Source organism: Carassius gibelio, chromosome A11 (assembly GCF_023724105.1).
Source record: "Carassius gibelio isolate Cgi1373 ecotype wild population from Czech Republic chromosome A11, carGib1.2-hapl.c, whole genome shotgun sequence".
NCBI classification, from domain to species: domain Eukaryota; kingdom Metazoa; phylum Chordata; class Actinopteri; order Cypriniformes; family Cyprinidae; genus Carassius; species Carassius gibelio.
Window position 1 is genome coordinate 2,821,210 of NC_068381.1, and position 17,295 is coordinate 2,838,504.

The 17,295-nt window shown below is 34.6% G+C and overlaps 1 protein-coding gene across 1 annotated transcript; it reads left to right on the forward strand.

Moving 5' to 3' along the window:
• Nucleotides 1–12,340: 12,340 nt before the first annotated feature.
• On the forward strand, nt 12,341–16,650 carry LOC128022008 (protocadherin-20-like). Its single transcript, XM_052609205.1, has 2 exons — nt 12,341–12,517; nt 13,425–16,650. The coding sequence occupies exons 1-2, from the start codon at nt 12,467–12,469 to the stop codon at nt 16,023–16,025; spliced, it is 2,652 nt and encodes an 883-aa protein (XP_052465165.1). The 5' UTR covers nt 12,341–12,466; the 3' UTR covers nt 16,026–16,650.
• The last annotated feature ends 645 nt before the right edge of the window (nt 16,651–17,295 follow it).

Genomic DNA, 17,295 nt, shown 5'->3' on the forward strand with positions numbered 1-17,295 from the left:
TATTGGCAGCACTAGCCAATCCCAAATACCATTAGGTGAGTTAGTTTCACTAATGGATATCACCATATTTATCCAGCTGATTAATCACAGTAATATATTTTTGTATTACAAGTTTGCATTGTGTGGTAAATTCTATTTCAAAATTCTATTTTTATTTTTAATCCTTTTTATCAACACTATTAAGCCGCAGTTATTTTTTTTTTTTTTTTACAAGGAATTCATCTAAAATACATTTACTACAGAAATAAATAATGTACTAAATAAAATTCATTAAAACAAGTTAACTAAAGAAACAATTCTTTAGATTCTTCAGTGTTCCTGTAGCTCAACTGGTAGAGCACAGCACTAGCAAGTAAGCAAGCGCAAGGTTGGGGGTTCGATTCACCGGGAACAAATGATATGTAAAAATAGATAGCCAGAATGCAATGTAAGTCGCGTCTGCTAAATGCATAAATGTAATTCAATTTTTAATTGGCAAAAATCAGCATAATATGACGATTTAATATCAATACTGGAAACAGTGTTGCTGATTAATAGCAAAAACAATTAAAAGGGGGGAGGGGGGGATGATGGCGCAGTGGATAAGATGCATGCCATTGGTCGGAGAGACCTGGGTTCGAACCCACTGTGAGACACTAATGTGTCCCTGTGCAAGACACTTAACCTCTAGTTGCTCCAGAGGCGTGCGACCTCTGACATATATAGCAATTGTAAGTCGCTTTGGATAAAAGCGACAGCTAAATGTAAAAAGTACCATTTATACCATTTCAGAAATATTTTGTAACAATATACAACAACTGTTGTATTGGGGGTGGGAGGTGGGGGTTGATGGCGCAGTGGATAAGACGCATGCCATTGGTCGGAGAGACCTGGGTTCGAACCATAGACAGTAAAAGAAATGGACACATCGACCCCATTGGAACTCAATTGAGACAAGTGAAGCCCAGTTTTAGCGTTTTTTAGCACTTCCGTTTCTGACGCGCAGACTCAAACGAAGCTTGACGATGTCAGCAACCTGTCTGACAGATGTAAATCTTCTAGTGGCTGTGCGTGCAAACTGCCATCGTTAATCTTGCAGAGACGGCGAGCTTGAGCGGGAAGTTCTTTGTCGTGAGTGAGCAGGAGTAAGTATTCTGATTAATTATTTTGTATAGTATTTTAAAATGTAACGCCAGTACTCAATATTAAGGTAATTGCCTGCGAGCTTCTCCACCTGTCTGTACGGTAATGCGACAGAGAGCCGAGTGGTTATGACGCAATCGTTAGCCTATTTTTTACAAAAACTGTTTATATGGGGCCATAATGTAACATAGAAGGTAATGGAGCCCTTTATACATTTTCGTGTATCTTTAGAAATAAATAATGGACAAACAGAGTCTTTAAACGCCTCAGATGTAAAGTTATTCGCTGTCAAAGTGACGCCAAAATGAATGGGAGTCAATGGGAATGCTAACGCAAGTGAAGTTCTGCTAAAAGATGGCAGCCCCCACCCGACTTCAACTTCCGGTCGAGTTCCTTGCCCCTTGGTTCGAACCCACTGTGAGACACTAATGTGTCCCTGTGCAAGACACTTAACCTCTAGTTGCTCCAGAGGCGTGCGACCTCTGACATATATAGCAATTGTAAGTCGCTTTGGATAAAAGCGACAGCTAAATGTAAATGTAAAAAGTACCATTTATACCATTTCAGAAATATTTTGTAACAATATACAACAATACCATTTAAAAGTAATTCTTGTCTATTCTATCATTATTATTTAGAAATTAGTGCTTTTATTCAGCAAGGATGTGTGAAACTGATAAAAATGCTAATAAAGACATTGTTAGAAAATTAAAAAAAAAAAAAAAAAATCTGAAATGTTATATAAATATAATCTATTTAATTATGCAATTATTTACATACAGTTCCAGAACTGAAATATAAACACTGGATAAATCCAGATTCAGAGAATTCTTGTTTCGTGCCAGCTGTAAAAGATTTTAGGACCACTCCATGAATCAGAAGAGCACCAACAGGCACAAAAATAATAGCAATAATAATTATACCTATATAAATGAGGCGAATGAAAGTTTTTGCATGTACTGCTTTGCCTCAAAAAATAAAAATAAGCTAAATAAAAATAAAACACGCTCTGCTGTGCTTAAAGCTGATTGGCTGGAGAACTTCCGTGATGACGCGCAGCTTCAGGGGCGTTCCGTACTCATGGTGTTCAATACTAATCAGTCACTAATCAGTCAGCAAATAAAAGAAAACAATAAAACAGAGCTGCATTCCAGATCCACCCACCGCGCTGCAGATCCGTGAGTCATCCGTCTCAACAAAACAGTTCAACATGTCACTGTTTCACGACATGCTTTTACTTGCATAACCGTGGTGAAATATCCCGGATACTATAGTAAAATCACTACTGCAGGACACCCATGGTAATAAATGCCAGGGTAGCAGTATGTGGTGTGTACAGTAGGTTAGAAAGTATATAAACCAGGTACAAATAAAATAAAGTTTTGTAATGGTGCCAAAACATTCAACTTGTGTTTTTGTGCCACGCACGAAGTTTCACAATCGTGATCCTTCAGACGTTTATTTATTTAGATGGAACTTGATTGTGTTCCTTTGTTTTCATTTTTTGAGAGTAGATCATGAATGTTTACAGAAATATACAATCAAGAATAGTTGTTCTAGAAATGTATCTGGATACAGATTCAAATGTAAAAAATGAAAAAAATAATAATAAAAAAAAAAAAAAAATTAAAGAATAAATAAAGAAATTAATTAATAAATATCCATGCTCCAAAAAATTGTAATCCCTTTAAAAGTAATGCAGTAAATAAATAAATCACCCAGCAAAATATATATTTGAAATAAATACATAAATCCTTCCAATAAAATAATAAACCAAAAATAATAATAATAATAAATCCTCCAATAAAATTATCTAAATAAATAAATACCCCAATCCCATAAAATAAATATTGTAAACAAATAAATGAAATAAATACCCCAATAAATAAATGCACTAATTAAATCCCCTTCCCAAATGAAATGTAGTAAATAAATAAACAAATACTCAATAAATCCCCCTAAATAAGCACAAAAATAAATCTTCTAAATTTAAGAAATTTGCCAAATAAAAGCACTATATGCTGCAGAATCTGAAGCTAGATATAGACGTCTGTCTGAAGAATCAGTGTAAGTGTGACGATGTACAAACACTCTCAGCTCACATCAACTGATCTATCTATATCTATATATTATAGATCAGTGGTCACATGTCACGCTGCTGAACCATGCCATGCTTCACAGACTTAAATAACACAAATCCAGTCTTGAGTTTATGCATCTCATGCTGAATCCAAAATCCAAACTCTCTCCGAGCGTATAACCCCACTGTCAGACCACAGTAAAATCACCCTCCATCTAAACTGATTAAAACCTAACTCAGATGCATCAAAACAACCCCCCTCCACATCCTCAAACACACATACAGATGGAAACTAAATCGTGAAGATGCACATCAAACCATCATTTGTGAACCAAAAATACAAAACCTATCTACGCCATTCATACACAACACTGAAGGGCTCCATTCAGCAGTAGACAGGATGAACCAAATATCTGCAATGACTGCAACACTATCTAACTTAAAAACCACAAATAAAAAAATAAACCGGGAGCGTGTGCAATGGGTAAGAACTTTATCAAATCAGAAACACAGAGATGCTGACAATGTAGACACACGCCAACTCTACCACAAGAAACATAAGAGCATCCGAAGAATGAAAAAGAAACAAAATATACAGTATATATATACTCTACATTCCCTAATTGACAAAGAAGCCAAACCACATAAAAGACCAATCTTTTCATGCTTCGTTGACTTAAAAAAAGCATTTGACTCCATCTGAGGAGCTTTTACTTCAATTAATCCAACATCGGAGGAAAAACATGCATGTCATTAAATCCATGCACACTAATAACAAATTTGCAGTTAAAATTGGCAACAAAAATACTGATTTATTATGAAATAAACATCATAGTTTCAAATCAAACAACATGGCCTTAGAACCCACTTAAAATGACGCTTAACCTCGGAATAAACCTGAACTGCAACAAGGCTGTGAACGACCTGAGAGACAAGACACAAACAGCTTTTTACGCAATCAAGAAAAATAAAAAACTTGACGTTCCAAGTGGAATCTGGCTAAAGATACTCCAATCAGTAACAGATCCAGTCGCACTCTTATTATCTGTGCACAACGAAAAACTCCACACAATACCTCCAGAGCAGAAGTAGGGCTGTACCAACTAATAATTAAAATCCCCAAAAAGCCATTAAATTCCATGCACGCCTAAAAAGCAATGATACAGAGACCCTCCACCATAAAGCTTTAAACTACCAAGAACTGAACCCAGAGAAAAGCCCCTCGGCCAGCTGCTCTCAGAACTGACTTTACAATCCAAAACCCCAGCGAGACTAAATCAAATCATTAAAACACAGAAAGAGAAAGATCTGAAGCTCTGGACACAAGCAACTAGAAATGCTGTCTGTCTCTAAACAGAGAATGTAAATTGGCAGACCCTAAACTTAGAAAAGTGCTGAGCATGTCCAGACTCACAGAGAGACACAGACAGACCAGAAGACGACACCAGTTGAAACACAACTGCACTTTTAACAACATGACCTAATTATACACAGATTAGAGAAACATTCTTCACACAATTCACAAACCAGCACAAAGACTTCGAGCAGATACAACAAAAGCACAAACTGCCGTTCATTCTGGGAGAAACCTCAACAAGCTCGAACCTGGCGGCAAGATTCGTCAAGTCCTGCCACGATAAAAGAAGAAGCAGCAGAACAGAAGCACAGCCGGAAGAAAACACTGCACAACACACACACACACACACACACACACTGACACGACAGGATCCAGTCCTTCTCCGGTCTCTTTATTAGGATTATTATTAGTACGTTCGTTTTACTGAATACAGACTCTGTATAGACTCTTATGCTATAGGCTACTTCTGTTCTTATGTACATTTGTGTTAAATGTATTTTATAATGTTTCTATGCTTTGACAATGTCAAGATTAATTTTATTTTATTTTATTTTATTTGGTAAACTAACTAAAACAAAATAAAATGAAAAATAAAGAAATAAAAATGTAATAAAAATTACTTATTAAATTAAATTAAAAAAAAAATTAAAATAAAAATTAAATTTTATCTAAAATTAAAATGGAAAATAATAAATATAATAATAATAAATAATATATATATATATATATATTTAACTATCTATATAAATTTACTGAAACTTTAACTTTATTTAGCACATCAAGGTAAACATTTAGTTTAACATGTTTGCTAAAATAACTACAAATAAAATAAAACAAAAATGAAATAAATAAATAAAATATTTATTAAATATTTGTATATATAAATAAATAAAATAAATAAATCTAATTTAAGTCATTTAAAATATATTTAAAAGATTAATAAAAATGCTAATAAAAACTTTACCTAAAAAAAATATATATAATTATATAAAAATAATTCAAAATAGTAGAAGAACGATACTAAAATAAACTGATCCTTTTTTTCTCTTTATATTTAGGGGTAAAATCTAAGACTTATATATATATATATATATAGTTGTATAGCTTTTTCATTTTGGTTTGAGCAGACTTTGTTCTTCTAGCAGCTAAAGCTTTAGTGTGCTGCATTCTGAAGTGGCTTCTGACGTACACTGAGCTCATTCTCTTTTTGTGGATGTGAAATAAATCTAAATCATATTTGATATTCTCGCCTGGTTCCTGGCGTGTTGTCCTGGGACGTGTTTCTCATATGGTCTGAGCTCTGCTTTCAGTGTAGCTTAAAGGCGCTTTAATTAAACTAGAGCACAAAGTATCGTGACATCTGGCCTGAAATCTAACACAACATTCGCTGCGTTCAGTGGCAATCAGTTTCAGTGTACACCAGCGTCTCTGGGTCCTTGAGCCACACACACACACACACACACACACACAACACACACACACACACACACACACACACACCACATCTAATTTTATGAATAAATAAAACCATACGGCTGATTAAAATGTGTAAATGCATCCAATGCAGGTTTCTTTTTCATCTCAACACTAAAAAAACAGTACTTTAAAGTACCACAGAGCATTATTGAGATTAATATGGTGTTCATATATACTATTTAAACATAGACCAGTATGTTTTTGTAGTTTTAATTTTATATTTTATATTTATTTATTTATTTATTTATTAGATTTTTTGTCTTGGCAAATAGCTGAAAATAAAATACGTTGTTTTTTTTGTTGTTTTAGTTTATTATATTTTATTTAAGTCAACGTTTAGTTTGATCCAAATATTGAACATGTTTTTTTTATGGTTTTAGTTCTAAACAACTATAATAACCCTGATAGATTATATTTGTTCATTTTTATTATTTTAGTGTCTATATAGTTTTTAATACTTACTTATTCGTTTTAATTTATCTAGTTTATTTTCACACTTCAAGTTAAACTAAACAAAAATGAGAAATGCTGCCTTTGCCCCATAGCTTAAATAAAACAATTGTAAAAAAATAGTTCATCCAAAAATCATAATTATGTAATTAATAACTCACCCTCATGTTGTTCCAAACCCGTAAAATCTTCTGAACACAGTTTAAGATATTTTAGATTTAGTCCGAGAGCTGTCAGTCTCTCCATTGAAGCTGTGTGTATGGTCTACTGTCCATGTCCAGAAAGGTAAGAAAAACATCATCAAAGTAGTCCATGTGACATCAGAGGGTCCGTTAGAATATACTGAAGCATCGAAAATACATTTTGGTCCAAAAATAGCAAAAACTACGACTTTATTCAGCATTGTCTTCTCTTCCTGTCCTCAGTTCAAAACTTTAAAACAAAGCAGTTTGTCATATCCGGTTCGCGAACGAATCATTCGATATAACCGGATCTTTTTGAACCAATTCACTAATTCGAACTGAATCGTTTTAAACGGTTCGCGTCTCCAATACGCATTAATCCACAAATGACTTAAGCTGTTAACTTTTTTAATGTGTCTGACACTCCCTCTGAGTTCAAACAAACCAATATCTCGAGTAATGCATGCACACAAACAGTACACTGACTGAACTGCTGTGAAGAGAGAACTGAAGATGAACACCTGAGCCCAGACAGATAATGACTCGTTCACGAGTGAAGAACCGGTTGCATCGGTGTTCGGATCACAAGTAGTTCTCTCGGACAATTCGATTCAATAAACCGGTTGAAGAAAACGGTTTTCCGGTTCTTTTGCGCTCGACGTAATGGCGTCATTTGCGATGATTGCTCTTGATTCAAGCCTTCGGTTTACCCGCGCTCATTACACCAGCACAGAATCAGTTCAGAATCAATCAACAGAAGAATCGGTTCGGTTCAGGCGCTCTGTGTGTCGGTCTGCCTCACGCTGAATCACGCAACACATGCGCAGTATCATCAGCTCCTCGGTTCACGAATCGGACACGTCTGACAGAACCGGTTCTTGACTAGAGAACGAGAATTTAATTTTAATTTAATTTAATTTTAATATATATATATATATATATAGGTATATATATATATATACACATTTCTAAATGAAATGTCCATGTCTCAAAATTCAATAAACAACCAATGAATAGAACAAAGCTTTGCAAAAACATGAACTAAAAATTACAATTAAAAATATAAAAAAATAACATCTAATATAAGCATTCAAATCAAATGTAATTTTCCTATTTAATTAAAAATATATATATATTTCAAATACTTAATTTTTATAAATAAAATATTCAATCAATAAAAATTTCTCCTTTATATTTAGTTCAATATTAAAATATATAATATATATAAAACTATTATCCTGAAAAACCATACAGACATGATAAAAAAAAAAATAATAAAAACAGTAAATTTTAAAATATAAATATTAAATTTGATTTTATTTTTTACAGACAAAATTCTTTATTTATTTATCCTTACACTCCGGAAAAAAAATGTGAATGTTTTTTTTAATAAAGGTCAGAGACAATGTAGATAATTATATATAATTACTTAGTTATAAATAAATAAATAAACAAATAGATTTACTTAATTTGTAAATTTATTTTTTATTTTATTTGCCAAAAATAAATTATGAAAAAACTGACCCCATTAAAGTAATTGAAATATTCTGAAATTGCCCTCAAAAGTAACTGTCTGTTGACTGATTGCTGTGCCCGGAGGGACTGAAGAGTGAGGAATGGCCCTCCATTTACCCATAATCCTGTTCAGCTGACTGTTCTGGAGCCGCTGTGATACTTCTGGAGGCGTGCGTCACGAAACCATACGAAAACACACACAGAGCACACAAGTCTCCTACAGAAAGTGTTACGTCACTCTCCTGAAGAAACCAGTTCAGGACAAAAGACTTTCAGAAACTCTCTGAAAGAACAAGCAGTTTCATTCTTACCATTACTTTTATTGTTTTCAAAATGTACTCATTAGAACTGAAAATATAAGAAGGTTTGCCTGATGGTTCTAGTAAACGTACTTTATAATTATACAGCACCATATTCATACTCTTTGATGCATTTATTTTTGTCTTGTATTTAACTTACAATGAAACTACTAGCCTGATATTACTTTGATTTTCCATTTTAATTTTAGTTTAATTGTTAGTTATTTTGCTGTGTTTTTTGTTTTAGTGACTATATATTATATATTGTATATATATAAGCCGAAATAGTTTTTGGTCACAATTTATTTTAAGGTCCATTTTTCGTTATTAACTAACCATGAACTATACGACTTTTGCCTCAGTGAACTTCATGTTACTGCTTATGTATAGTTAGTTAGATATTTTTAAGTAGGTTAGTAATAAGGTTATTAGATTTGGGTATTGGGTTGGATTAGGGATCTCGAATATGGTCAGGCAGAATATGTACTTAATAAGTACTAATAAACAGCTAATATGTTAATAATAGGCATGCATATAACCAGTTAACAGTGAAAATTCATCCCTATATTACATTTTAATGTTTTTTATTGATTTTATTTACAGTTTTAGTTGTAGTAATTTTAGTAAAGTTTTAAAACAAAATGTTGCTTTGGCAGCTAGCTAATAAAATGTTGTAGTTAACTGAAAATATTATCCATTTGGTTCTCGTAAACATGCATTATTCTAATAAGAGTGAAAAAAAGTTTTCTTTTCTGAATTGCATCTTGATAAACTTGAATATTTTAGAAACTATTTTTTATCCTATTTAGTTTCCATTTTAATTCGTTAAATGTTAAATATTTATTTATTTCAGTTTTAGTTATTTTATAGATTTATATATTTAAACTAAATGAAATGTTGCTTTTGCAACTATCTGAAATATATATATATATATATATTTTTTTTTTTTTATTTTTTATTATTACATTCATTATTTTCCATTTTAATTTGAGATAAAGTAAAAATAAAAAATAAAAGTTAGTTTAGATAAATCTTCTTTTTTTATATACATAATTTTTGTAATACTTTTTTCCTAAAATTTAAACACATTTTATTATCATACAGCAACAATATTGTAGGAATTTAATTATTTTTTATTTTCTGAATTGCATCTTTATAAACTTGGATATTTTAGAGAAAATGTTATTAGAATATATTAGAATATCATGGAGCCACACATATAACATGCAAGAAAAAAAAAATTGTGCACACAATTTACTAATTTGTTCCCTTGATGTACTACTAAAACATGAGCACAATTACTATTTCGTTCCCTCCATTTGCTAAATCGTGCCTACAATTTATAAATCGAGGGAACAAAATAGTAAATCGTGCAATCGATGTATACTATTTTTTTTTTTTATAATGCCATGTGCTCGGCTCCGAATATAAACATTTTGGCATGAGGGTTTTTGTTGTTGTCTCAATTGCATCTACATGATACATTTGATACAACAAAACAAGTTCTGAAAAGGTTTTCTGGCAGACGAGCAGTAACAGAAATCTCGTGTGTAGCAACACTTACTGTAACTGACTGAACGAACGTATCCTGGCCTGCGGCTAAAACGACAACTAATGCAGTTATAGGGAGTATTTATTTAAGAAATGTTTGTTCAGGTGAATCTGAATTAGATCCAGATAAACCTCATTTCTGCTTTGTGGTTGTAATGTGTGCAGGCAACATTGCAACAACTTAATTTAACAATCCAATGCACATTGTGTAAACTGAAATACTATAGTAAATACAAGACATGGTTCGCAAACTTGAACATTCATATCTGAATGCACATAAGCAATTTAAGAAGATTTCCAGTACAAAATTATTTTAATGTTCTTTAATGGAAAACAAATTACAAAAAATAACAAAATCGGATTTTTTTTTTCCGTTGTAAAAATATTTATATTTATATTATTTTTAATTGTGAAATAATTTTGAGTTTAGTATTTTTAATTAAATTTTTAGTATATAAAAAAATCATTATTCCAGTTTTAGTTTGAGTTATTTTCGTAAAGTAAGTTAAATTAAATGAAAATGAGAAATGTTTGATTTCAGTTAACTTTTTATGTAACAATTTTTTATTATTTATTTATTTATTAGTGGTTTTAAGTTGTAGTTTTTTGTAAATCACCTCTCATCATAAGAGTCTTTTTTTATGTATTAAAACTTTTTTTCTTGGATACATATGGACATTAATTAAAATATGAATTATACAAATTTAAAATGATAATTTTGTAAGCATTGTGTGAATGTTACTTTTAAAATGTTCTAAAGCATGTAGTAACAGTTACATGAACGTCCAACTGAAACATTCCAGCATTAAAACGTTCCATTTACAACGTATAAATATCATTTTCAGAACGTTCAGATAACATTGAATGAATATTCTATTAATGTTACTTGAGGAACGTTTGTTCATAGCTTTGAGAGATCCTTGCTTTAGCCGGGTTATGAGATACCATTATATATATATATATATATATATATATATATATATATATATTTTTTTTTTTTTTTTTTTTTTTATTTATTTATTTATTTATTTTAATTATAATTTTAGTTAAAGTTTCAGTGATTTTGTTGTGCTCTTTAGTCAGTTTTATTAGTTATTCCACATATTTTTTGTTCATTTTATTTAGTTTGAGTTATTTTGCATTAAGTTAAAGTAAAAGAAAACAGAATTTCCTTTGGAAACTTGCTGAAATAGAATGTTTACGTAACATTAAAAAAAATTATAATAATGGAAATAAATGTTAATTTACTGGTTCAAGTCCTGCACCTTCAAGTCTGTGATTTTCTTGTTAGGATATGACTCAGGTCCACTTCTGATGTAGGTATGTGAGTTTTTTCCTTCCATTTTACCACCTGCAATGCAAAATAAATAAATAAACACAAGTCTGTGGTTTATACCGCAATATAAATGTGTCCATTTTAACCATCATGTGATGCAAGGTCACTTTAAAACTTGCATGGATTGTGTGTAATCAGAGCTAGTGTTACTCTGCTGTGTTCTCAATCACAGCCAGCATCTGCTGATGAGGATAAAAACACTCAGATTAAGACGAGTTGATTTGGTGAAGGTTACGCTGAAGGTTCATCTTGGACAGTCAGATTCTTCCTTCTGTAATCTTCACATTATCACTCATGTGATGCTCTGGAAAGCAAGACAAATGAATGCAAAGGTTAAAAAGGAAAAAAAAAAAAGAGATGCAGCAAACGAACAAGTTTGGTAATGGTTCAACAGGTGAAAGTCAGTCATATTTATCAGTTTTTTGGGGGATTAATGTAATCTCAACCACAGACATGTTTACAGACAAAAAAAGGTCTTAATAAGAAGCGTATTCTAGGCCGAATACAGATTTTTATTAGTGAATATTGTATGTAGGCCTACATGATCATATACCCCAGATTTTTGTTTAATAGTTTAGCAGCCACTTTTATGTAAAGTGACTTATAAAAGCAATTTACATTAGGAGTTATGCACTGGAAAGATAGTACAGAAAACATAATTACTATATTTGCATAATTATATGCATTCAGAAATGTAGAGAAAATAGAATTTGCATTGTCAGCACTATATTAATTTATAAAGCCCAATTGTCATGCTGTTTTCTTAACACAATACTAATAATAATTACAAAAACAACAACAATAATAATAATAATAATAATAATAATAATAATTCAGCCCAAAACTACTAAAAATATTGAACATGCAAATTAGTTTTTTCTAGACACGCCTCCTCACACTCTGCGTCAACTCTGATTGGTCTCATTAGCAAGCAGTGGGCGTGTCCAGAGCCTGTCTCTCGGATGAATGAGTAGAGCGCTCCAGTCGCGCATCGGGCAGCGAGCGAGAACTTAGCCGCTCACCGGCGCTCAGAATGCGGCTGCTACTGTGAACTCATCCCGCTCCCGTTCCCTGTGACGACAACACTGAACGGGAAACATGTGGAACACTAAAAGGGGAACCTGTCTTCACAGCAAAGGAGAGTTATGGGTAAGTTACTTACACTCATGAAAACTGCATTCATCATGGCATCGAAATCTCTTAACACTAATTAACTGGTTACTCTCTCTCTCTCTCTCTCTCTCTCTCTCTACATATATTATCAGATTTATGATTCGAAGTCTTATAAGTATTTGGAGGGATTGTATAGTCATTCTGAATCATGTTGAGTTATGTTAATAACCTATTACTCAAGGATTTATAAGTGTTAACAAAAATGACTTGAGCATATAGTATTACGATTTCATTTACAGGTTCATTGCAGACCCTTGAATAGTGATACTCATATTTTCTGTCAAAATATCTTTGTGATTAGTTAAAACTGGTACCACCACCACTCTCATCCAAATATGTATAGAGAGGGAGAGGGAGAAAGAGAGAGAGAGAGAGAGAGAGAGAGAGAGAGGCTATATGTAGAAACTATGTTATCATGGTAAATAATGGTGTAAATATTTTACCATGTCAGTAAGCCCTTATGAAACAAAAATATATTGCAGTATATTGGAAAATATCATGTAATATATTAGGCATATATTCTTATATATATTTATTTTTTCCAATATATTGCAATATATTGAAAGCGGCAATTATTTGTATATTTTGCAATATATTATATAATATATGTGTCATCAATATATTATTAAATGTATTCAAATATATAAAATATTAGAGATAAAAAGGGAAAATAATATATTACAATATATTTTTAGAAATATATTGGTAAATATATTTTCCTTTTGTAAGGGAGGGTGGATGACACATAGTAATGTTAAACCCAATTGCTTTTATATGCAAAAGATAGCTGCAGTAAATATATCCAATGGTTTCTTGATAATTTCTATGTATACTTGCCAGTTTGTTGCTTCTTTTTAAATAGTTTTTCTGTTATTTATTTTAGGGTTTGTTCATCCTCCTCTTGTACACCAGTCCCCTCTCCTGCTCGTCAAATTTCAGTCACCTCATCTATAAGATAAAAGAAGGATTACCTAAAGGGACACTCATAGGGGCTATCAGTTCGGACTTAAAATTGGATCTTTCCGTCAATCCTCCTCGCTCGTTCAATCTGGAGCTGAAGACGGCCAGCCAGCAGTACGTGAATCTGAATAACACGTCGGGGGAGCTGTTCACATCTGCGCTGGAGATTGACAGAGAGGCTCTGTGCGCGGAGTCCCACGAGGGCCAGGGCTGCGCAATCTTTCTGGACGTGCTAATCCTTCCTCAGCAGTACTTTCAGCTGGTTAAGATTAAAATCATTATAGAGGATGTGAATGACAACCGTCCGCATTTCCCTGTTGGAGAAATCAGGGTGTTTGTGCCGGAGAACGCACCTGTTAACGCAAGGTTTGCGGTGGAGCAATCCGCAGTAGATCCCGACATCGGGATTCACGGCGTTCAAACATACTGGCTTGTAAATGACTATGGCGTTTTCACATTAGACGTAGAGGAGAACGAAGGCGGTGAACTGACGCCGTTTCTAATCATTACCGAGTCTCTTGATAGGGAGACGCAAGCTGAGTATGTGACTGACATTATAGCCGAGGACGGAGGCACTCCGCCGCTTCTAGGCACTGCAACTCTGAGGATTATCATCATGGACGTCAACGACAACTGCCCTAAGTTTACAGAGTCACAAGTGAACGTTACACTTTATGGAAACGCTTCTAAGGGCATGCAACTGGCTCGTCTACAAGCCTACGATCCTGACGAGGGAGCCAACGCCTTGATCACTTATACCTTCAGCGAACGGGTCACTCAGGAAAGCAGAAACCTGTTTCATTTGGATACAAACACTGGGGTTCTTAAACTAGCGGGAAAGATTGACAACAACACCGGGAAACTCTTCAAACTAATCGTGCTGGCCAATGGGCCGACTTGTATTCCAGAAGTTGCAACGGTTACCATTCATGTCATCAAACAGCTCTCTGGCCCTCCGGTGGTTATCCCACGTTATATTGCGTCCGAGAAGGACGGTGTTGTGAGTATAAGTGAATCAGAGCCAGCGTTTTCACCCATTGCTTTGTTTACCATCAAAAACACAGAGCCACAGCAGAAGATAGAGTGTCTTCTTGAAGGTACAGGTCCGTTTAGGCTTGTACCGTATGAGCGTTTTAAAAACGAGTACCTGCTTGAAACCACCGAGCTATTGGATTATGAGCAGCAACAGGATTATGAAATTGTTATTGTGGTTCGCAACTCTCATGGATTAGTAGTTAACACTGTAGTGAAGGTCCATGTGCTGGACGTTAACGACAATGCTCCGGTTTTCAAGCAATCTTTCATTGAAATCACAGTGGAGGAGAACAACCCGCCAAATACATTCCTCGCTCAGCTTCAGGCCACCGATGCAGACAGTGAAAGCAGAGGCGAGGTGTATTACCTACTCGGCGCTGACGCTCCCACCATTTTTGACTTGGATCGGTCAACCGGGGTACTGACGGTGTCCACTTCTCTTGACCGAGAGGAAAAGGAGACGTATCGTTTCATGGTGCGAGCCATAGACCGTGGCACGCCGAGAAAGGAGTCGATCGCCACTGTGATTATCACCGTCCAGGATCGGAATGACAACAGTCCAAGGTTCATCAACAAGGACTTCACCTTCTTCGTGCCGGAGAACTTTCCAGGTTTTGGGGAAATTGGCGCTCTTACTGTTACGGATGCAGACGCTGGGGAGAACGGCTGGGTGGCGTTGTCCATTCTTAACGGGAGCGACATCTTCGTGATTGACACCGGACGAGGAGCGCTGCGGGCCAAGACCTCTCTGGACCGGGAGCAACAGGGAACGTACTACGTTTGGATCGAGGCAATTGACGGAGGCGAACCTGCTCTCTCTTGCATCACAATGGTGACTGTTCTCCTCCTGGATGTCAACGATAACCCTCCAACTGTTCTTTTCCCTCAGTCCAACCAGTCGTACATGTTGGTGCTTCCCAACACGCTTCCAGGAACGTCTATAACGGAGGTTTACGCGGTGGACCGGGACACTGGAATGAACGCTGTTATTGCGTACAGCATCATCAAGAGAACGGATGGAGAGCCGGGCTCGTTTGACATTGACCCCTACACGGGAAACATCACCTTGAGGAAATCCTTAAGTAATCGAGGCCTCTACAGTTTGTGGGTTAAAGTCAGGGACCACGGTCAACCAGAACTCTACTCTACCGTTCTGGTCAACCTGTTTGTGAATGAGACAGTCAGCAATGAGACCCTCATTCAGAGTTTGTTGCCCAGAAGTGTAGATATTGACCATGGTGTGCTTCCTCCAGATAAGGAAGGGAGGAAGGGCGAACAAGTGCCAAATCTGTGTGGCGAGTACCAAGTGTTACTGCTTGCACTGACGGCTACCTGCCTGGGATTATTTCTGACCGTTTTGTCGCTGGTGATGTTCATCTGCTGCAAGAAAAGGAAACCAAAAAAGAAGAGGTTAGAGAGTGAGATTCCTTTAAATCTCATCAACCAAGAAATGGTGGTCAAGAACCTAATGGAAATTTCAAACATCTGACACTACAAAAGTGATGCCCAAATTAGTCTGTTTACAATGTGTTTTGTGAATTTTCTTGTATATATTGTGCATACAGTATGTTTTATAACTATGACGAAACCTTCAAATATATATATATAGACAAGATTGCTGCAAAGTATGAAGATTTTGCTATTTGCATTTGTTGCCCAATATGCTTTTGATGTAATTTATATTACAATGGTGCCCTCGGCTGTGTGTTGTGTCAAATTGTCAGACCTCTTTTATATGCCTGTCTCTGAAGCCCAATGCACTTCTCCCCATGAAATGATGTTCCCTTTCAGATGTAGCGCTCCTTATGTTTGTCTACACCCTTCTGAAAAAGATGAGGAAATCAATGCCACATTGATTTCCTCAACTGTTTCTCGGTTATAAACAGGTGTTGTTGGACATTTAGTGTTTTCTGTAGGATACTAGGTCGGTGTGCAATGTCCTAATGAGTCTCTTGAACCCTAAAATGTCTTGGTTGCTCCACACGGTTTTTGATGACTTTTGTGCACTCAACTCAAAAGCTTTCTTCAAAGCAGCTAAGGCTACATTTCTCTGATCTCATTTCTGTGTATGCAAAGAATTCATGAACATTAAAGTGCTTTATTTTCTTAATAGCTTAGATATGATTTCCTTTAATGTGTTACTAGCTAAATTGGTATTAGATGTTAACTCAGCAATTGTGTCGCAGCAGTCATGCTCAAAAAGTTGTCATTTGTTTAGGAACATTTAAGCAGCATAAGTTTTTAAAATATGGGTCTTGAAAAAGTTTATCATACGGATAATTCAAAAACCATCTCAGTGTTTGATTTGGCTGTGTCTAGATGTCATTTACAAGTTAAAGTACGTCTTTCTCGGAATGTGTTTGTACACATACTATTGCAGTTTTCTTTGGAAATTATTTAATGCAAAGGGTTATCAGGAACACAGTTTGTCATCTTATCGGAGACCAAATCACAAACTTATTTACACTAAAAAACGACATTCAGTGAATCAAGATGGAGATACAATAGTGTGCTGCTGGTGCCCAAAAACTATGAAAAAGATCCTGTGTGATTATATTCTTCAAAAGAATACATGTAAACATGAATGTTGAAGTCAAATAATGTTAATTTCACTATAATTTCATGTTCTTTTCAAGCAGCTAGCATTACGCTAAAGCCTGATGCCGATTGTTCACTGAGGCTTTTGGTTGTTGTGTGGTTGGCATCTCATTCTGCTCTTTTTAATCTACCTTTTTGTGTCTGACCAATAAGGTGGCTTC